Below are 22,515 nucleotides of genomic sequence, written 5' to 3'. Positions count from 1 at the left end.
ATGAGAGGAGGAAAGTTTCGAGGGAATAATGTATCAATGACAGAAATTTGAACGTTTTTATTTGACGGCTTATACACAGGACTATTACTATGAAGGGTAGAATTGAGGTAAATGCTTGGTATTACGATTAAATAACTTCGCCAATGATTTTTATCATGTTATTTAGACAGTGAGCCAACGGGTTTTTCATTCAATTAACTGAATGATTTAACGTGATTCGATTCGGATATTGGTGTGATTATCTTCTCACTCTTCATGATACTGAGTTTGTCCGTTTGTAAGACTTTAAGACAATTTCCATTGATTACTCTTGCTACTTTTGGATTGTCGAGTATCGTTAGGTGATTTCCCTCGATTGAATAGGCTTCTACGTTTCCTTTTGTGACCTGAGAAAAAAAATAATATTTTGCTATTCTCAAGATTGATCGAAATGATTTTGAAAAAGTTTTCTTCATGCAGTCACCTTGCTGAGTCCATAATCCTCAGGGAGTGACTTCAAAGTACTGAGTGTCGACTTCAAAAGAATGATTGATGATTGAATAGGTGGTAAATTAGAAGTGTCATAATTATCCAGTGCCAAAAAACGATGGTAAATACATGTGCACATATTCCTACGATTCTCGACAGACAATCCTAGATTATTCGCTGGGAAGTGATCCATCAATACATCCAATTTTTCCTCCCAAGATTTACACTTCTTGAACTCCATCGACAGTTTTCCACTGAATATGGGTGCAACAGTATCAACTATGCTAACTAGAATATTGGTTTCGAGTTCATCGTTATTTTTTGTTGGCATTTGCTGGTTTTTGACCCCCTTCAGCCACTCGACAGAACCATCGATGAGGATCAGTTTACCAGTGAAACCATCAGCCTCTAATAATCTCGCTAGCTCGATAGCAACGAGCGATCCGAATGAGTAACCAACGAAGATGAAGTCCTTTCGAGCCAAATTTCTCTGGACAATGTGCTGAATAAGATAATTAATTAATTAATTCAATTTCTACAAGAGCAGTTCCACACCAAATTCGAAGCCAAAAAAGTTAATGTTGAGCATTGGATGAATATTTTGAAAAAAAAAAAATCATTAAAAAATATTCAGAATTGCGGATTCTGGTATAATTTTTAATAAATTTCCAATTTTCAAAATATGAAATTTCGTTTCAACATTATTATTAGAATTCTAGCCCCCTTCAGAGCTATCAAAATTTACTTCAACACACTTGAAGAAAATAAAAAAAAAATTAAAAATGAGATGTTACTGATTATCGTGATTATGTGAAAAAAAACAAGTTGTAAAAAGTTTGTAATTTTGATAACAAATTAGCGACAACATGAATATTTCTGCGTTAATTAAAGTCGGTCATTCGCAGTGTTTGGTAATTATTGATCCTTTAAATTTAATTTTGTTCAGAATTTCTTTACAACTCACGTGTGAGCTACGATGTTTTTATACGTTTCGATTTATTCATTTTTTTCACATCACTCGCGTTTCATTGACCCGGATTGAATTTGTCAGACTTCTAAATTTTCATCTTTCTGCTAACTGTTCGCATAATGCTCAACTTTTCAGAATAAAATTGGTAAGCAAATTTCAGACATAAAAGTCTTAGGTTTCGGATTTGGCGTGAAACTGTTCATATGGGTGTTGGCCCTTCTTGATGAGAAGGAGATGATATAATGTGCCTACTTTCAGGACAGTATAATAGCAACGGTAGTAATCAAGGATGAACAAGTAAAGCTAATCTGTGCGATGTAGTAACATTGATAATTACTGATGACGAAAGCAAATGAACAGATAGATTGTTGAAACAACAATAGGGAAGAACAGCCCAAAATAAAACGATTCTGTCAACTCTGAGTAACAGCATGAGCTGGTGTTTTATTTTCACATAATTTCTGAGATACTTTAGTCTTGTTGAGAATTTGGGGATATCCTTGTTCTAAAAATAAATTTCAAAAGCCCTTGTGTTATTAGGAGCTGTCGATACCGTATTGGGCAATTCCACAGAAAACCATTCAGTCATTTAACGCCATGTTTTCGATTTTTCTGAATTTTTAATAGGTTTTAGTACCTCATTAAATATGACCCTGCGTCATAGTTCAGTCCTCTAACTCGATTATTGCCCGAGAAGTATGCCATTTCGAGATCTGTGTTTCTAATATTTCAATTTCCTTTCCCCTTAACAATATGCTTTGTATAAAAAAATGTTCAATATATCTTTTTTTTTTAATTCCGAACGAAAAGGCCCGTCTATTAGCTGCCGAACGTTATCTAGATTGCTCTTTTATTCGATTTCTATGTCGAAATTTTAAATCGATGCCCCGTCGATGAAATGATAACGCGCAACCAGACGATTGTACGAAAAAAGGTTCTTTGAAAAATTTTGCAATATTTTTAAGAATTGTTTTACTACACTTTTACGAGGATCTATTAATCACTTACACCAATCTCCTCAAGTGAAAATTGTACTGTCTATCAACTGTCGCTTTTGTCGGGGACGCAAATGATGGAAGAAACTGCGATTTTTCTGTTTTCAATTCCCGGCAAAAGAGACAGCTGATCGCCAGTCCAATTATCAATGAACGAGATTGGCGTAAGTGATTAGTAATTCTTCGTAAAAGGTTGATCAAAAAATTCTTCAAAATATTACAAATTTTGTTAAAGAGCCTTTTTTCGTACAATCATCTTATTGCGGTATACCAAAGGATTTATTATTTCGTCTTTCTTCCTTCATGGTGACGAGTGACAGGCCACCATTTGCCACGGTAATTATACATTATTCCTATCTCCTCTATTGAAATCATTTCTCAATATTAATTAAAAACGCTCTTTCAAAATGTTCAGCAGTTTTTTTACTTTTTTTAAAATCCAAATGCAGAATATTCGGGTGTCCCTGAGGGATGGGGCATCGAGTTGAAATTTCGAGATAAAAATGGAACAAAAATATCGATTCAGATAACGTTGGGCAGATAATAGGGCTGGCCCTTAAAAAAAATAATAGTAATTTTTCAACTTCTTCTATCTAAAAAAGTTATTTTAAGAATGAAATCGCTCATTTTACGGCGTTTGCCAAGCGTTTTTGAGATTTTTCAGCGAAAAATGACATTCAAAAGGACGCGCTCTCAATGGGATGAGGTGAAGCAAACTATCGAAAATCAACAATTGTAGATACGAAAACGGAAAAAATTGATTCATCATATATACCACATAGATTTCACAAAATCTTAAGAAATACCCTAATTGGATAAGGGTTCACGCCTCACGAACGAAAAAATTCAATAGAAAAACCTAGCGAATTCGCTAGACAATTCTATTGGATTTCTATTGAATTTTCTATTAGTTTTTGGTCCATTCCATTGAAATGTACAATAGAAAATATTTTATAGAAAAAGTCGATAGAATTTCTATACAAATTTTTCTATCGAGATATTTCCTATGAAATTTCCTCGGCTCAAATTTTCTAAGTTTTTTCATTTTCTTTTCTTTTCATGAAGAAAATTAAACCAAAACCCTTGCAAAATTTGAGGCAACGAAATTTTATAAACAATTTCTTCAATTCTGATTTTGACCAATCAGAGTGCAGTATTCGGGGTCACGTGATGCGTTTCACACTAATAATTCCCCCGGCTGCAGGGAAATTATCAGACTGATAATTTCCCTGTAGTCTGTCAATTGTTTTCTGAGAATTTGACAGATATTTCTCACATTTTGGTGAAATGTATCCCGTAACCCCGAACACTGCACCCTGATCGGCCAAAATCAGAATTGAAGAAATTGTCCTCCGAATACCCCTCGACCTTCAAAATTCATCGGATATTTCCCTCAAGTTTTCCTGCATAGCTGATGTTTTTAATCTGCAAAGCTGATTCCTCTCGTTGCTATGCAACAAAACATTTGGGAAATATCCGATAATTTTGAAGGTCTTGGGATATTATAGCTGAAAATATCTCAATAGAATAAGTTCTATAGAAAAATCGAATTCTATTGACTTTTTCTATAGCATATTTTCTACTGAACATTCCAATAGAATCGGCCAAACAATAATACAAAGTTCAATAGAAATCCAATAGAATTGTCTAGCGAATTCAATAGGTTTTTCTATTAAATTTTTTCATACGTGCTTGTAGGGAGTAATACCCCAAAATGACATTTTTTTCTCGACTTTTTTTTATGAGGTTGATCTTATTGAGAGTCCGTCCTTTTGTACGTTTTTTTTTTTGTTAAAAAGTTTCAGTTTTCGACATAAAACAAAGAAAAAACAAGCAGGGTAGAACTCCTATTCAGCAGAAGCTATGTAACTGTTTCTTCATGTGTTATTAGTCTTTTTTTTCTACCAATTCCATTGGCAATAAGCTTCCGAATGGATCCGTAACAGTTCTAATTTAAAAAATGAGAATTGGTAATTCCTGTTCAACTTCCCGACTTTATCTGATGGATATTATTCTTTTTTTGGAATGTTTTATTCAATAGTATCAATCATAAAAGGTAGTTGAGATTAATTAGCATTGCAAAAACTGTTATTCCTTTATCTTTAATCCTATTCTGCGGACGCGTCACGCCTTTTTGTATTTCATTTTATAATCTTTTTCGCCACGAAATCTTTAGTAAACATTCATTTATTATGAAACCGACTAATATTTAACAATATGATATAAAATAGAAATGAGCATAATTTAATGTTGAATGACTTTTTTAATCATCCAGACGCGAAAATCATCGATAAAGTGACGATGTGTCATTTTTTTTAGAAAAAAACGATTTTTAGATAAATGGCTCTATGCCATGGTGTACTGAATCGATCGACCCACAATTTTGTACAGAAGTGAGACCCGATAATACTGATTAGTAGCCAAAATTTTATGGGGTTCATTCGAACTTTCACGCGGATTAGGGGATGTCAAATTCCCTATGAGACGAAAAAAATTCATGGTAATTTAAAAAATAATTGAGATCGAAACTTCAAACTTGGTATGATTTTAGGTCTTATGATAATAATGGTTGGGATTCTAGATGAACGGAATCGCACCATTAGTTTCGGGGATATTCAACTTTGTATGTGAAACTCTTTTGCTCAATATCTTAAAAACTACTGATCCGATTTTATTTTATTTTTCAAAATGTCCGTCTTGATGTTATCTATCTAGATCTAACAAAATATGTGTACCATCCCATTGAAAAATTTAGAGATATTTACGTTTTTCAATTTTTTTGGTTGGAATTCACTTTTGCGCATTATCACATGGGTAAACTTCAGGGAAACCTTTTGAAACTTTAGCTTATAGTTGGGATTGTCGAGAAACATTCCTATATCAAATTTTAGATCGATATATTTTATTGTTCTTGAGATGGAACAATTCACCCAAAATTCATGAGAAAAAAATACCATTTTTTTCATGAAGTAGGAGTGGGATTGGCTTCAATGTTTTCAAAAAATGGTAATCCCTATGCCTTTATTTTTTGAAAACATACATTGATATCCATTCGGAAGCCTACTACCAATGAAATTGGTTGAAATGAAAATAGGAAGAAAAAAAATACGTGGAGAGTAGCAGTCGTATGTAATTTGCCAAATGGCTTCTGCCGCGCTGCTCGTTTTGTTGAGATTTATAAAAAATTTCCGAAAAATCTGTACACATACGGACATACACACATTTTCTAAAAATATCATATTTTCACGTTTCATGACATTCTACCTCATTTCCAAGCAAAATTAGAAGATCGTAAAAATTACCGATTACAAGGCTTCCATTCGGAAGCAAAAAAGCAAAAATGTTTGGGAAACGTCGTAAAATGGGCAATTCCATCTCTAAAACCCCGTTTGCAGGGAAAAGAAATTAAAAAATCATTATTATCATTATTATTTGTTTACGAAAGTTGAGGATTTTTTAGAAAAAAATGTATTCAACTTTTTTTTTATACGAAACATATTTTTAAGTGTAAAAAAAAGATGCGAAAATTAAAAGCGCAAATCATAAAATGGCATGGTTTTTGGGCAATAATGGAGTTGGAGGGCTGAAATTTTACACAGGTTCATATTTATGAAGGTACTACAATATAGTAAAAATTGAGAAAATTCGCGCCACATAGCCGGACAGTTTCCTGTGGAATTGTCCAATTATCAATGATGAATATTTTTTCTTTACATTTTAAAGTTATTTTCTAGGGTTCCATTCACCGACTCAACTGGAATTATAAAAAGTTCAATGTTCATACTATTTGAAAGCAGGTTTAGAATTGCTAACCAACAAACATGATAGAAAACCATTAGCATTGGGAAGAGTCAGTACTTAGGAATCAAAACGACTTTCCTGGAGAATGCTTTTTGTTTAGTGAGAGAAGAATACAAACTTACCGGCTTCAACTTCAAAGCTATTTCCTCGATAGAAAGATACCGTGTGTCCTTACTAGCGAACTGTAGACAAGTAGCAGGAGTTTCAATATTTTCAGCTAAATTCTTGAACACATCACCACAACCCTCAAGTCCTGGAATCAGGAACACTTCTGCTCTCCCACTCCGTGCTTTGGTAGGCAGTTCCAAACACACTTGATTTATCGTTTCATTATTCCCTATCAAGTTAACTAGTAGTTGTATTCCTATGAGTACTTCTTCTGCAGTGATATTCCCATCATTTTTCTTCTGATCAGCATTCTTCGAATTCATTTCAATCAACTTGGCAAAGTTGAGGTCACGAATGTCCTGAGGAGTCAAAAATATCTCGAACTCACGCTCGAAAGTTTGTTTTATCTCCACTGCCATCATCGAGTCCATTCCAAGTTCAGCTAGTGGTGTATGTACCCCTACTGACTTTAAGTCCTTGAGGCCCATGATATTAAGTACAGTGTCAACAATATCGAGGGAACCACAAACCCCAGCTTTTTTTTCAGCAACTACCATGCTTGCAACAATTGGAGAGCTCTGATTGAGGAATCGATCGAGTTCATGAAGACAGGATGTTATCCGCTGCTGAAGAGTTCCTCCAATGACAAGCTCTTTGTCGTTATCCTGCATGTCTGCAACAAGGCCAACGTCCCCAATGGCTCCCCATTGGATAGCGAGTGCTGGAAGTCCTTCAGCAGATCGTCTTTCACAAATTCTCTCCATAACTGAGTTCGACATTCCATAGTTTGTTTGCCCCGCATTACCACGTCCGCAAGAGACCGAAGAGAATACAACGAAATGACGTAGTTTCGGGCACAATTTTCTAGAGAATTTGTCAAGATTGCTCGTACTCCAGGCTTTGGCCTTGAAGGACTCTGCAAATGTATCCGTCGTTTGATTTTCGAATAGGCTATCCTTGAGGACTACTGCGAGATTGAAAATTGCATCCACTGGAGCTTGTTGCGATGCTATTGAAAGGATGTCTTTGCAATCCTTTGGATCTGATGCCTCTTTTCCGGTGACAACGGTGACCTTGACATTGTAACTCTCCCACATCTTAATTCGCAAGCATTGGTAACCATTCTTTATGCCTGAACGGGATGTGAGGATCACGTACTTAGCACCTCGCAGGATTAACCAGTCGGCTAGTTCCAGACCAAAACCTCCGAGACCTCCTAGAATTATGTAGGACCGATCGTTCCGGCAGTAGTAGCGTGGAAGAGCTGGAATTTGAGCCCCCAAACTATTCTCATCTTGAATTTTTAAGATGATCTGAAAGCGACGAAGATTGAGATTTGAGAATTACTTTAAGGGGTATAAATTAGCGATGAAATTGAAAGCGAAAAATTGTTTTCCACGATTTTTAGATGCTTGGGATCCGAAGGAGGGGGGTGGTATCAATTCGCATGCAGATAGAATTTTCAAACTAAGTTAAAAATATTGAAAAGCTTTAGAAGATCCTCAGGGGTACAAACTAGCGATAACGCAATCTTTTGAAAAAAAAAATGTCCATCTCCTCGCCCTGGCTGAGGCATTGATGGATGTACAAGTGTAGGAATAACTCTGGAGCGGCACAGGAAAAATTCCATGTTGGCATAGGAAAATTTCTTAAGCTCTCTTATATCAAATGCAGAAATCAACGAGAAAATACGAACACCTACAAATTTTCATGTACTGCCGAAGAATTTTCCCCTGCTGTCGTAGAACTTTTCTGGTGGTTTCTTTTAAAAATTCATGGAGGCATATGAATAATTCTCGCTTAGATTTAGAATTTTTCCGGTGCTCCTCTAGAATAACTCCAGTCTAAGTCAGTTGTGCCTCATTTCTGGGGCTCAGCACACGAATTTTTCTCCGATTTTTTTCTTCGTATTGAGGGTTAAAACTTCGCGCTCGAAGCTGGACTCGAAACCGCGCATCAAGAGTCCCTCGTACAGCCCGGTGGCGTTTTAACCAATTCGACCACTGTCGCTAATAAGGTTAGGCTACTACGTGTTTTTGTCATGTGAAAACGAATGCAGGGATTCACGGACGCGTAGGGGAATGTTCGTCACATTGCTGAAAAAAATTTGAAGCTTATATGATTCAAGCTGAGCTGAAGGCGAGGTTCAAGTCCATATTCGCTAGAAGAGTTCCATTCGGCCTAGTGACGAAAAACACTCTTAAACGTCATGGGTTATTAAAGTGAGGACCTTGATATATTTTCTTTATATTGCATGTACGCGAAAACTAATAGTTCATGTGGAAAAACTCATTGTTAATTGAAGAGTGAAAACCGCCTTTCCACCTTCGCGATGGTGGAATATATTTCGTCCTAACGGCAAGAGCTTAAAAGAAGAGTCTTTACTCGCATGTCTCATTTCAGGTGCCTAGACTAGGAATATATTTCCCACCCACCTTTCCAATATGTTTTCCAGAAGCCATGTACCTGAAGGCAGGTTCAATTTCATCCCTGGAGAAGATAGTAAAATTGAGTGGCTTGATAGCACCCACATCGAGCAACCTCAGCATCAGTCCATGTAGTTCATCTCTTGTCTCCTCTGAACTATGGAACATTTTATCCACCAATATTGCATAGAAACTAATTCCGTTCGAAAAAGCAGAAATTCCTAGAGAACTATTGTTAACCATATCAAATTTCCCAATCTCCAAAAACTTTCCCCCCTCAGCTAGACACCTAATTGAAGCCTGAAGTTTATCATCAGCAAGTGAATTGAGCACAATATCAACTCCCTTCCCATGAGTCTTATCCATTATCCACTGTTCAAAACTGGTGTCTCTAGAATTACCAATATGATCATCAGGGATCTGGGGGAATGTCTTCCGAATGAATGATCTCTTCTCCGGAGTACCAACAGTCGTAAAAATTTCACATCCAGTCCAAAGAGCAAGAATAATAGCTGCCTGTCCAATGCCACCAGATCCAGCATGAATTAAAATTTTATTTCCTTGCTCAATTTTCCCACGTATATAAAGAGCATAACAACACGTAGCATATACACATGGTACGGTAGCTGCCTCTTCCAGAGTCCAAGAATCGGGTACAGGCCAGGTAACCTTTGAATCGTGAGTTCGAATATTTGTTATAGCAGGAAAACTCGAGATACCCATAATTCTCGAACCACTCGCCGTGATGCCAGCATACTCAAATCCAATAAGGCTCTCCGTTTCTATCCTAGACTTGGCAAAAATTTCTGCAGTAAGTTTCCCAGTAGCCAGCATGATGTCCTTAAAGTTTATTGATGAGTAAACCACTCTAACGAAGTTTGAATCTTTGGAGTCTGGCGCAATTGGTCCTTCCATCCACCGAAATGAAGTAAGATCGCCTTTTACCAGTTGATTTGCCCACGCATGATGAACCGGTCGTTGTGTGAGGGGCGGAAGAGGAAAATGTCTGTATGATCCCCAGGTGGATTCTGGTCTCAAGACATTTACTGCAAGATCTAGTATCAATTGGTCCGCATACAGAGGTTCCAAAAGTGAGAAGTCTGGAGCTTGTGGATCTTGAATTAATACCCCTCGAATTATCTCCCCACCAGACTCCCTTCGAAGACAATTAACAAGACCCAAAAGGCCATTTTCGAATGTTTTATCACTTATCAGGAAAATTCTTGATGATCCTGCGATTTTACACTCAGATTCTGTCTTCTGCGCTGTTTTTAGCCTGTCAATCCAGGTAAACTCTTCATTGTTCACCTGAATAATGATCGTATTCTTCGGTGGTTTATCGATTTTTCGAAGAAGCAAGAATCGAGAGCCATCAATGAATTTTTCAAAAACAATATGGAGCCCGTGTTTCTTGGTTGATAGTTCAACGTCTTCTGGAGGTGAGGACTCAAGCGTAAGAATAAAAGCGCCATCTCTCAAGGCTGATAGGAGGTGGCTCAACGTTCCACTTTTTTGAGCCGCCAGAAGATCGCGACCAGCTAACAACAGAGCATTGGTTTCCGGACTCAATTTCTTGGGCTCTATGATTTGGAGGTTTTCGGCTAATTTTTCTTCTTCAAATGGATTTTCTGGTGTCACTAAATTCACTTCTGCTTGGATCATCGGCAGGTCTGCTAGAGTCTGTGCTATGTGAAAAGAGATAAGCTCGTCAGGAGGATACTTCTTCCCCGTTTCCAGGGACTCTAACGTTTTTACTTTGATGCTGGTGTGGTTCTCAAGGGCGAGATGGATTGCCAAGTGAATAGCTTCTTTGAGGGTGATTTCTGCATGATCTTTGTGAGCGACAAATTCATAAGTCTCTAGAACGGGCTCCCCTGCTGGCTTCCTTCGTGATATTGGACTCGCGTGCAATCCACGTATTTGAATTCCCCCAGAAACAATTAAGTCATTTTTTTTGCAGACGTAAACTTTGAATTCTATGCGAGAAAAAAAAAATTAAATTTATGTCGTTTTCAGGAAAATCATTCTCCGATAATCTGGTTACCTTGTTTGTCGGATGGCATATCCCGAATTAACCGAGAATGTTCTTTAGTATCAATCACCAGTTTCTGAATTCTCGTAGGTACAAAGAGACCCCTATAATCAAGCCCCAAGAGACTCATCTGCAGCATGTTGTCCATGAAAGCTACCCAATTGGCATTCCAACGAATTGTCCCCTTCGTGCCGTCCGTAGTAGCGCTTTCAATAGCTCTGAATACCCCAGAGTACTGATATCCACGTAATCTAAATTCCTTGTATACGTCTTTCGTGGTAATTTCTTCAGGCCGATCATCGTTCGGAATTGAGAACTTTATCTGTTCTGATTGGGCATTTGCTGTGTCACGAACAACTCCAGTTACCACTGCTACACCACCCTCTATTACTTCGAATCTCCCAGTTCCTGCAATTAGTAAAAATGAATGGGTACTATGTACAATCTGGGTACTGTGCAGTGACTGAACTACATGCTGTAATTATTTTAACAGAAATACTCTAGTTGGAGGAAAGCGACGTTCCTCGTCTTCAGAAAATTATACCGGGTGTTCCAAAACTACTATCTAAATATATGTTTGGGAATAGAGGTAAGTCGGACGAATGAAATTTTTGTCTCCGACACTTCGTTAATCTGTTATCCATGAACAAAGTGTAACTGATCAAACACTTTGCCCCAACAAAGAAATCATATCTTCCTCTGTATTGTAGATCGAGGAATGAAATCATTGAATGTCTAATCAATTGTGTCTAAACTTCATTCTTCAACATCAAATGAGGGAGGAGATATGAATTTATTACCTAGTCTCGAAATTTCAGAGTGACTGCCCATGGAACAGAATCCGCACGGAGACGGATCCCTACAACCAATTAGATCGCAAAATTTTCCCGCCAATTTTACTTGCTCGACTCTGATTTGTGTACAGGAATGCGTCTCTGTGTTGACTCTGTTCTATGGGCATTAACCCTCAGGGTCTGATCGTATTTAGATAGGGAGTGGATCTTACGCCGTTGTGAAATTCCACCGTGGTTCTTCTAACGATTGCTATCATTTACATTCCTTCGTCTCAACTGAGTGGAAAGAGGGGGATTTTTAGAGAGAGGTTGATTCTGAAACGTGTTCATTAGCCTTTTCGTTTCCAAAATAATCCCTCTGAACTAGCGGCAAAAAATTTCGTTGAAGTTTTGGGATACCTTGTATAATAGCAATAAAATCAATGACACCTCATGAAACTCCGATATTCACGCTATTATAATCGAATCGTATTCGTTTGATAACTACTATCAAAGAACTGATATTCGCTCGAACTCTGGATGATTAACCTGAATTACAAGAAAAATATTTGAAATAATGATCGTACCTTTTTGGAGCATAAGAATAATCTTCACCGGTTCTTTCGAAAGTGTAGTAGCTCTCAAGAAATTAACATTCTCAAAAACAATTGGTACCTCTGTACACAGAAGCCCTCTCCGCAGTGCCACACTCTCCCAAATGAGTGCTAAGTACCCGGTAGCAGGCAAAAGATTCCTCCCATCAATGATATGTCCATCCATATAATCGTAGAGTTCATCATTAAGTGACACCTCGATCATTCGCTCTCCAGAGGTGATTCTATTCTGCTGGTGGTAGGACAGTACATACCAGTCTTCAGAGTGATCCCACTTGATGAGAGGAGATATCATGGGAGTTCCCCTAGAAACTGGAAACTTGACCTCAGGATACAAATTGCTGATTATCGGCTGTAAACCAACTTCATAAAGTTTTCCAATAGCCTGAAGAAAGACTTCAATATTGTCCTCATGGTGACTTTGCATGAGAGGAATATTGACCCCTTCAGGATTGAGAGATTCCTTTAGAATATTTTGGAGAAGTCCAGAGGCCGCAATTTCAATCATAACAGCATCTTTGGGAATGAGTGCACATGTCTCTGCGAAACGGACAGGCGACAGAAAATTGTTGGTTTGATATTCAGCCGAGGACAGTTTTGCCTGAGGTGAGTTCCACTGAGATTCAGGTACAGATGTACTGAGCCATTTAGAACTCCTGGGTTTAGGCTCTGGGATCACTTCCTTGAGCAGTGCAAAGAGCTTGGGTCCAATATCCGCCATGTATCTGTTGTGATGAGCAACTGTACCGCACGAAATTTCTTGAACAGAAATGTTTGCCGCTGTGAGTCTAGTTAAGAAAGATTTCATTGATTCTCTTGGACCACTTATGCTTGAGCTTTCATGGCTATTATGCCAGACTACTTCGATTTCTGGTGGGCAGAGTTTTTCGAGATCTTTTGAACTGAGGTTGACTGTAGCCATTGAACATTTAATTTTATTGAGATCTGATAAAACAAGACCAAATGAATATGCTGCCAGAACCGTTTGCTCTGGTGTCAAAGAGCCATCTGCGTATGCACATCCCAGTTCTCCGAGCGAATGTCCAATAATTAAATCAGGGGCTATTCCTAAGGATGTTAGGAGATCGACTAAACCAATTTGAATTGCAGTTAGTCCAACCATTGAATTTGAGGATTTCGCGAAGATCGATTCATCGGGATTGGTCAGAATATCGTAGATATCCACACCAAACGGCCTGAGAGCTATATCACATTTCTTCATGGCATTTGCGAAGACTGGAAAGTGAAGGAGAGTGGTCCCCATTTCTGGCCACTGACAACCCATTCCTGAGAAGACGAAGCAGACTGGTCGCTTGGCTCCTAAGTAGCGTTCGATTTCTCGCAGTTTCTTCGTGGCGTTTGTGATACCCGCGATCGTATAGCCTCGATAGGAGTGGCCCGGGAAATTATCTACGTGGAGATCATGAAGCAGGCGGATATATTCTACGTCTACTGGGCGACTTTCAACCTGAATTCAATTAAAGCCATTTTCATTTTGAAAAAAGGGGGATTTTCAGCTTGCTGCCAGGAAAGTTATTACAAGGTAAGCATTATATCTCTATAGTTTGGAGTCCCCATAATCGCCATCGAAAGAAGAAGTTCTAGACAATGATATCAGACTATGGTGTCCTGTCATTTCTCATTCATTCGGGAAGTCATTGGTGTGAAACCCAATGGTTTGCACTTTAGCGCACTCAAATCGTAAACTGTGGGCGCGAAGAGAACAAGCAGGGTAACCAACAGTCCATTCATTTATTCATTTATGGCTATTTGTAGAAGTGTAAATATGTACATGGCTAATATTTTTGGATAATTTCATCAAGTGATAGTTTCACTGAAATTTCAAAGAATCTTGTTTCATAAGAACTGGAAATTTGACTTGGCGCCCACGACAAGGCGAAAAATACGGTTGTAACCATGGGAGGTAAATTAAAGCACCCTTACCCACGTGCTTACCACCCTCGCACTCGGCACCCTAGGTTAGAAATATACTATTCTAAACTCTGCCGTAAATGTCACCAGTTTGTGTGAAAAAATCTTCAAGAGAGGATATAGAGCTATTCTACTCATTTAGATTGTCCTTCATGTGATACTCTGATTAAAAAGGACGTTTTGATCAAGCCAAACAGACGCATTATTTCAATTTTCTTCCAACGTTTTTTTAAGTGTGTTGAGTATCACTATTCAGAAAATCTCAAGTTAAACGTTCCAATGTTTAGAGAATCATGAACATCTTTTCGTAGAACGTCCTTTCAGACGATAATTTGCAACTATCATTAAATGCGTTCACCAAAGTTTTGAATGTACACCATGCATCATATCGTCTATCAGGCACGGTCAATCGGTCAGAAAAATCACACCAAATCAGTTTTATTTAAAAGGAAGTCTGTTATAAAATCCTTGCATGAGGAACAAATATGTTACTATTGTTTCTATATTCAATGAAACCAGTCGCACCTAGATGGACCAGTTTGACAAACAATTATGAACCCATGGAGACCTCTACAATTTTAAAGTAAATAAATACATCTACACATGGAGTTATAAACCCCTGAAAAACATAAGATGTTATGCCGCTGCATAAAACCGAAATTTAATTCTTCATTTTAGAAGGTCAAAATTAAGTTTCAAGGATCAGATTTGTTCAAAAATTGAAATGTTTGAAGGGTCATTCGTTTTAAGAGTCCAAATGTGGGTCACCAATTAACACGAAATGGGTGATCCAATGTTGAGGAATATGGCAATTTGCTTGAGAAGAATTTTTTCCTTCAAACCATATATCGGTATTTACAGAGTCGTGCCCACTTGCGGAATTACCGAGCCGAAGTGCGAGGGTGGCAAGCACGTGGGTAAGGGTCCTTCATTTTACCTCCCACGGTTAGAACCGTATTTTTCGCCTCAGCTTAGACGCAAAGTCAGATTGCTGACTGTGCACCCGCCGGGACGAAAAAGATATATATTTTCGAATCAGCAGGTAGCTTTTTTTTGGTGACATTGTTGATATCTAATCTGAGCGGAATTGGTGTTTTCATTTTTTTAAATAGAATTGGTACACATCCATTCGGAAGCTTAGTACCAATGAAATTGGTAGAAATGAAGAAAGAAAAAGAGTTATAACACATAGAGGAACGGTCAGTTGGCTTGTACCAAAAAAGCTCGAACCCCTGCTTGTTTTCCCCCAAGATTGAATTTTATATCGCTCTTCTGAAAATCGCTACTAAATTCCCTAGGAAACTCCATTTTTTTCTAACAGTGTACTTACATCTGATAAGATAGAATCAACAGCCTCCTCAGTCCTACCGGAAGCAACAACGAGTCTGGGAAGCTCATCCTGAGGTGCTCCACTATTGATCTTCTTCTTAGGATTGGACTTGAGAAGGATATGAGCATTACCACCACCAAAGCCAAACGAACTGATACCAACATAGCCACCATTCCATGGTGTTGGTTCAGTTACAACTTTCATTTTTCCATCTATAAGACCTTTGACCCCCTCACGTGGCGTTTTGTAGTGCAAATTTGGTGGAATGACACCAGTTTCATAGGCAATAACAACTTTAGCAATTTGACCCATTCCACTCGCTGGCTCAGCATGCCCAATGTTCGATTTGACGGAGCCAATCATCAGTGGCTCTTCTCTTCCGGGGCAGAAGACCGCTTCTATTGCATCCAGCTCTTCGGGGTCGCCGACAGTTGTTCCAGTACCGTGTGCTTCAACGTATGCTAATGAAGATGTTGGTACCTTACACTCTTCATAAAACTCTTTCAAAAGTACACCCTGAATATCACTTGATGGGAATGTGATTCCTTGAGGTTTGAATCCGTCGCAGTTGGATTTCCCATGGACGACTGTCGCATAGATCCTTTTCGCATTTTTGGCTTTCTGAAGAAAAACTACACTGATTGTCTCAGCCCTTGCATAACCGTTTGCACTGTTATCAAATGCTTTCGATCGACCATCACGTGACAAGACACCTAAAAAAAACATAATTTCTCGGATTTTAATAATCATTTTCTCGCTACATCCGAATTTAACAGTAATTCAACTTCAATTCACCTAAACGTGCGAACTGAAATGACACTATAGGTTGAAGACAGAGATTGGCACCAGCAACGAGAGCATTATCACATACACCAGTACTGATTGCTCTATATGCATGCTCCATGGCAAGAAGACTCGAACTGCAGGCAGAGTCGACGGTGTAACTTGGTCCTTTTATGCCCAGCCACTGGGACAGGCGATTTGCCAGAAGACCTCTGCAGCATCCCGGGATGCCATAGCCGTCTCCCTATCCATAACAATCAAGATGAGGATATTGATCTGCAAACCCTAATTATTTGAAAAGTTCTTGATTTTTTTCAGTTGATAGAAGGAGGTATGCCTAGGTCTTCCTATTAACCCCCCATCTACACATTTGCGTTGTTCGTGCCGTAGGTAAATTAAAAGTTTATAATTAAATTTAAATTAAGTTTATAATTGAATCAAAAGTTGAGAATTCTGGGAGTATGCAGATTCGCGATCGCAACGTGGAAGTGAGCGCCCCCAAATGGGGTCTAAACTAATAATTCTTGGGGTGATTTCATTGGTTGACCCCCAAGAGTAGTTACTTTAGAGACCACTTGATGTCTTCCACATCTACGTTGCGATCGCGAATAGTTGTCGACTTTAGTCCTATCTCAGAAAAAAGGTTGATTGAGAAGAGTCCTAAAGCTGATATCGTTCCAAGATGCGTTGATTCACATTTCCTTGAGAAATGAATCATTTTAATGGTGGGCATAAATGATTCAAAGGTGAGTATTACGTAAGAGAAATATCCCAATGTCAAACAAGAAAATTTCAGTGCAATCATTCTTTCTATGTTTCTGACTTTTTTCTGATCCAAATCGTTGAAAAAGATGTCACTTTTAATTAAAAGCGCTTCATATTGTTCGAATCATGATCATATCATTTGATAATTTGCATCTTCATATGAATTCGCATTTTCAAAGACTGATTGAAAGCTGGTATTTCTCAAATCATTCAAACACCCAAAAAAAGTCGATCTGAATCAGACTGAAAAATGAACTTGAATCAGATCGAAAAATCGACTTGAATCAAGTCGCTAACTACTACCTGAAACAGGCAGAATTTCGGCGTGAGTCACTCCTTTTTTTATAATAGATAAATAAAAAAAATGAAAAATAAAAAATAATAAATAAATAAAAATAATAATAAATAAAAAAAATCAATCCTTTTTTGGGTTTGATTCAAGCCGATTTTTCAGCTTGATTCAGACCGATGTCGGCTTGACACATTTCTACTTGAAATAAACCACTTTTCGGCTTATATTAGACCCGGAATCCGAATTGGCGTAGTCTGAGTCACTCGGCTTGAATCAAACCGAAAATCGGTTTGAATCAAATTGCCGTCGACTTGAATCAGTCCTTTTTTACTGGGTGAATGAATACTTTTTTTTTAATATTTGAGGTTTTTCATATTTTGTTCTATGAATTATGTGGTCCACATTGAAAAAACTATAAGGTTTTTGCTTTACATAATTTTTTTTTACGGCCTCGGAGTCCCTTTTTCAGGTCTCATACGGCAGTCTATCCAACCCTATGCATGCGGCTGTGGATTCTACACTGTATCGCATTCGCACTCCTATAGAACATAGAAGTAGCATGGGGAACCACAGAAAACCCATGCCGGTACAGGCGGTTCCTCTATTAGCAACCTCCCGCTCGCCGGAGCCTTCCGTTGAAAAATTCGGTTCCACGGGGAATTGAACTCACAACCTTTCGCACACTTGCGTCTGATCCATTCGGCCACCGTCGTCGGTGCTTTACATAATTTGAATAAAAAAAATTGAATTTCAAAATTTCGCTGCGTATTTTGGCGATTTTTATCGACATTTCGGTTTAAAAATAAATTAGGAACTAATTTCCAAAACTATATCAATCGATTTTTGTAGATAATATTCTAATGAACACTCATTAATTTTTTCAAACATTGTTGCGAATTACAAATCAGATTTATATCCCGCGGCCACAATCGACCCAAATGTCGAGCTTACGTATGTGAAAAAATTGGATGGGTTAACGAGGGTTAATAACCACTCCTAATTTATGCAGCAAATTTTCAAAATTTCGGAAGAAATATTGAGATAACATAATTGAATATTTTCACCACAAAATATTCGAAATTCAACTTCATAAAATGCATCAGGAAATGAATTCCATTTTTAGAGATTCTACGATGCAAAAAGAATAGAATTCATGTGAACCTGAGGTTTTTGGTAGACCCAAATGATTTCAGACTCTGAAAAGCAGGCGCCCACGAATACACCAGTTTTAGTGTCTTTCAACTGCTTGGGGTTGATTCCAGCATCAACGATAGCTTCATAAGTATGCTCCAGCAACATTCTCCCCATGGGATCCATGGTGTGGCTTTGTTTGAAGTCGTAATCGAAATAATCTGCATCGAACTTATTAATGTTATTGATTTTTCCAGTTCGTTGGGGGATTTCCGGGTGATCTATAAAGAATAAAGTACGGAACAATGATTGAATAAGGAAAATTTTCAACGATCACATCAATTATTTAATTGACAAGTACGGGAGAATAATTTAACGAACGGATTTGACAGAATGAGTTGAGTGACTCATAGCTTACCAAATCAATTTCACACTTCGGGAATTCGAAATCAGCTGACCGTGCGTCAATCGAATATCTAAACAGTTCATTGAAATTCAAATTGGAGGGAGCATGCATGTATCACGCCACGCGCTTTTGAATTTTTAAACCTTCACCCCCATTCGTCACAAGCAGATACAAACATGGACCCCCCCACCCTTCGTTGTACAGGTGTCTTAAGTCAGGAAATGCACGACTCCCTTCCCAGTTATGTCGATTTTTGCTTCCGAAGGGAAGCATTATTTTTGGTCGATTTTTCGATTTTCTAATTTTCATTGCAAATGATCTAGAATGTCATGAAACGTGAAAAAATGATGTTTTTGAGGTTGCGTCTGTACGTATGTATGTGCAGAATGGCTGTTTTGGGGGTTTATTTTTAGAAATTTTAACATAAATACGGTGAAATTCGCAGATAAAAACTTGAAATTTTTACTGATGATAGCTATGAATAAGCCCCACTTTGTGGCTCCATTTGGGCTCAATCGGTCCAGTAGTTCCTGAGATATTGCCAATTGTTTAAATTTCGTTTTTCAGCTATATCTCCTCAATAAATGCACCGATTTCAACTTTTTTTTTTCAAAATATTCGTCTCGATGATCTCTACCTGAATCATTCATAAAACCTGAATCATTCATACATAGACCAATCACTGCTGAGTCTAGGAATATTGCCGTTAATCGGTTTTTTTGTGAAAAACGTTGTGCGCGCGATAACTCGATAAAAAATGTTAATATCGATTTGAAATTTGGTATGCTTGTAGCTTTTATGACATAGATGGATGGTATTTTGAATGGGCAAAATCGACCGAGCGGTTCGCGAGATATTCAATTTTTTGTAGAAATCCATTTTGGCAAATATCTCCTTATTTTTCCTTTTCTTATGAAATTGAATTTAGAAAACAGGAATAAAGAGAAAAGGGCAAAGAATTATGCAAACAATTAAAACTTCATGTAATTTTGCCAGTTATGAAATTCTTATCATAACAGCATTTCGAAATTCCTTTTTGTTAATTTTTGGGATAGTTTGATGGACTAGGATGGAAAAAAAACCATTTATATTTCTGTCTTCGAAAGCCGCGTTGGAACCGAGCGGAGCGGGATTGAAAATGCGATTTGTCGAGCACGATGACATAATAGTATATTATGTTACTAATGTGAAAAGGAGTAATGTTGATACGAGTGGGGTAATGTTGTCAGGGACAGGCGCAGGACAGCCGAGCCATGGACGAGATGAGCCAAACCGAGGGAGCATCAGCCTAGCGAATGTGCGAACGTCGGTTTCCACATTTGAGAATAAGTTTCACATTTGTCATGCGTGGACTTTGCATAGAGCGACAAGCAGTCGAAAAATTATGGTCCGGACTAATCATTCTCTCGATTCAAGTATTCATTCAATAGAATTCTCGAAATTGAGAAGAAATATGAGTACTTTACTTCACAGTTTTTCTGAATTTTCAGAAAAATGCCCAAAAACACAATTTGCCATGAAATTCCGTCAGTTTACACAGTTCTTTGCAGAGTTTTTCTTTGTATTATGTACTTTCGTACCCAACTTTGTGCAGCTATGACTAATTTGATACACTATCTCAGTCGGTTACGTTATTCCTAAAACTCCCATTCGTCTTGGACTAGAAACCTTCCTCACACTAACCTATGAATATGAGAATACGTGGTATATCCTCATATATTTACCCCCGAGATTGCGGTTCCGCAGAGAAGGACATGGTTCCTCGCAAAATTCGTCCACGCTGACACGTTTACATTGTGAGATCTGACAGTATAAAAATATAGAATTCAACAAATTTCTGCTCACTCACCTAATGTCCAACGACGATTATCATCTGTTATTAGATCACGTTTATTCATAAGATTATCGCGAAATTGATTTAAATTGTCAGACTCTGGAAATCTCCCAGAAATACCCGATATAACGATCTCTTCACCAGGTTCTACTAAAGTCTTCATGTATGGATTGTAAAGGCGAACGTTTTCGGGCAGTGCCATAGTTGTTGCCTCCCACAGAACTTGAGTAGCACAATCTATTCACTCGTTGAACGATTATAAAATAGTGAAGGATAGAGACAATGAAAAAATGATTATCAACAAATTCGTAGTTTTTACTTTTCATATGAAAAGTTTATTCGAAATATTCATTCAATTATTATCCGGACTTTGATCTTGATCTTTGATCTTTTCGATGATCCTCTAAATTGCCAATCGATACAATAATGTGATTCCGCGTTTTACAGGTGTTTTTATAACATCGCTATATCCCACTTTTTCAGTATTCTAGGTGAAAGAGATTTTATTGCCCCTCTGGGTCAAGATATGGATATTGCTAAATTCGGCGACAATTGTTTTATTCGAGGTCAAACACTTGGCAATGACCTACGTTCGAAGCTGATACTATTTGAAAATTTGGAATAACTCTGAATTCAATAAATTTTAAACATATCGAGAATATCTTTAAGTTTCCAATTTATAAGGAAGTTGTTCTAATCCCGAAAGAAATGTAATATCGTTACGTTTCATGACCTCAAGAATTTTGCATTTGATTTTCTGTAGTGTTGGACCGAACGATTGATCAGAAGATGACTCGTACTGAAAATGGCAATAGAGCCCGTGAAAGAATTGCCAATATATGCTACACGACCAAACATCGGTCCAATATCCGCTCGCCAAACATCGGCGTGTTATCATCAGCTACGGAGTGAACTTTAATCGAAATCGATTCAATACTCATACACTATTTGTTAATTGTCTGGGTCTCAGTCAGTTTAAGATTCAATACTGGTCTAAATTTTCTGATCCATCCATTTTATGCGAAAAACGTTCTTCACATCAACTGCTCTATTTCAAAAAGTATTGAATCGATCAATCTGAAATTTTACACAGGAGTGCAACTCGATGATACTAACTAATCCTCAACATTTTAGAACTCTACCACATTCTTCACTCATGTAATGGAACGTCAAAGCAACTTTCATAAAAACGCCAGTATCTCAAAAATTTTGTAGGAACGGCTACACATATTTTGAAATAACTGGATAGGAGACATCAAGATGAATATTTTGAAAAAATTGAAATCGGATGAACAGTTTTTGAGATATTGGAAAATATAGTTTTAGACAAAAAATTGAATATCTTTAAAACTACTCATTCGATTTCGCTCCCTTGAAATCTCAACTTGTAATATAGTAAGAGCTAGAATCCTACCAAATTTCAACCTCCTATCTCAATTTTTTCAAGCGTTATCGTGTGCACGTCAATTTTATCACAAAAATAAAAAATGTCAATTGCTGGGCGACTCGCAATAGTTAGTTAGGCCCATTATGGTCCGATTCGATAGATATTATCATGAGGAATATTTTGACGCCAAAAAAAGTTCATTTGATGCAGTAATTTTCGAGATATTAAGAAAACAATAATTTCGGACTCGTTGTATCTCAACAACTACTGGACCCGTTGAGCTGAAATTTCGCCCAGATGTGCTCTCAAACAATACCAATCATGAGCCAAAATGTCAGATTTTTATCTATCACTTTACCCCTTGTTACTTCCGACTGGTTGCCTTGTATTTGAGCGATATTTTGATTTTCTAATTTTGGTGGCAAATGATCTATAGAATGTTATGAAACGTGAAGAAATGATGTTTTT

General features: G+C 37.7%; 1 protein-coding gene across 1 annotated transcript; it reads right to left on the bottom strand.

Moving 5' to 3' along the window:
- Positions 1-75: 75 nt before the first annotated feature.
- On the bottom strand, positions 76-20,862 carry LOC107038474 (fatty acid synthase). The gene is made up of 10 exons (XM_015257571.1): positions 20,676-20,862; positions 18,451-18,701; positions 16,245-16,476; positions 15,450-16,162; positions 12,161-13,655; positions 10,813-11,208; positions 8,778-10,744; positions 6,357-7,655; positions 464-970; positions 76-386 (listed from the first exon to the last, which is right to left on the bottom strand). Exons 1-10 carry the CDS (start codon positions 20,860-20,862, stop codon positions 195-197), a joined length of 7,239 nt encoding a protein of 2,412 aa, XP_015113057.1. The 3' UTR covers positions 76-194.
- Between the last annotated feature and the right edge of the window lie 1,653 nt (positions 20,863-22,515).

Source organism: Diachasma alloeum, unplaced genomic scaffold, assembly GCF_001412515.2.
Source record: "Diachasma alloeum isolate Michigan unplaced genomic scaffold, Dall2.0 Dall_scaffold_00284, whole genome shotgun sequence".
Taxonomy (NCBI): Eukaryota; Metazoa; Arthropoda; class Insecta; order Hymenoptera; family Braconidae; genus Diachasma; species Diachasma alloeum.
The sequence above is the reverse complement of the archived record's forward strand: the minus strand, read 5'-3'. Positions and strand labels throughout refer to the sequence as shown.

Excerpts from the sequence above, each read along its gene's own strand:
- LOC107038474 (XM_015257571.1), bottom strand. The coding sequence starts at position 20,862 with ATGGCACTGCCCGAAAACGTTCGCCTTTACAATCCATACATGAAGACT. Across the intron at positions 18,702-20,675 it reads TAATCGTCGTTGGACATTAG|ATCACCCGGAAATCCCCCAA; the intron begins GTGAGTGAGCAG and ends TATTCTTTATAG. Across the intron at positions 11,209-12,160 it reads TATTCTTATGCTCCAAAAAG|GAACTGGGAGATTCGAAGTA; the intron begins GTACGATCATTA and ends TACTAATTGCAG.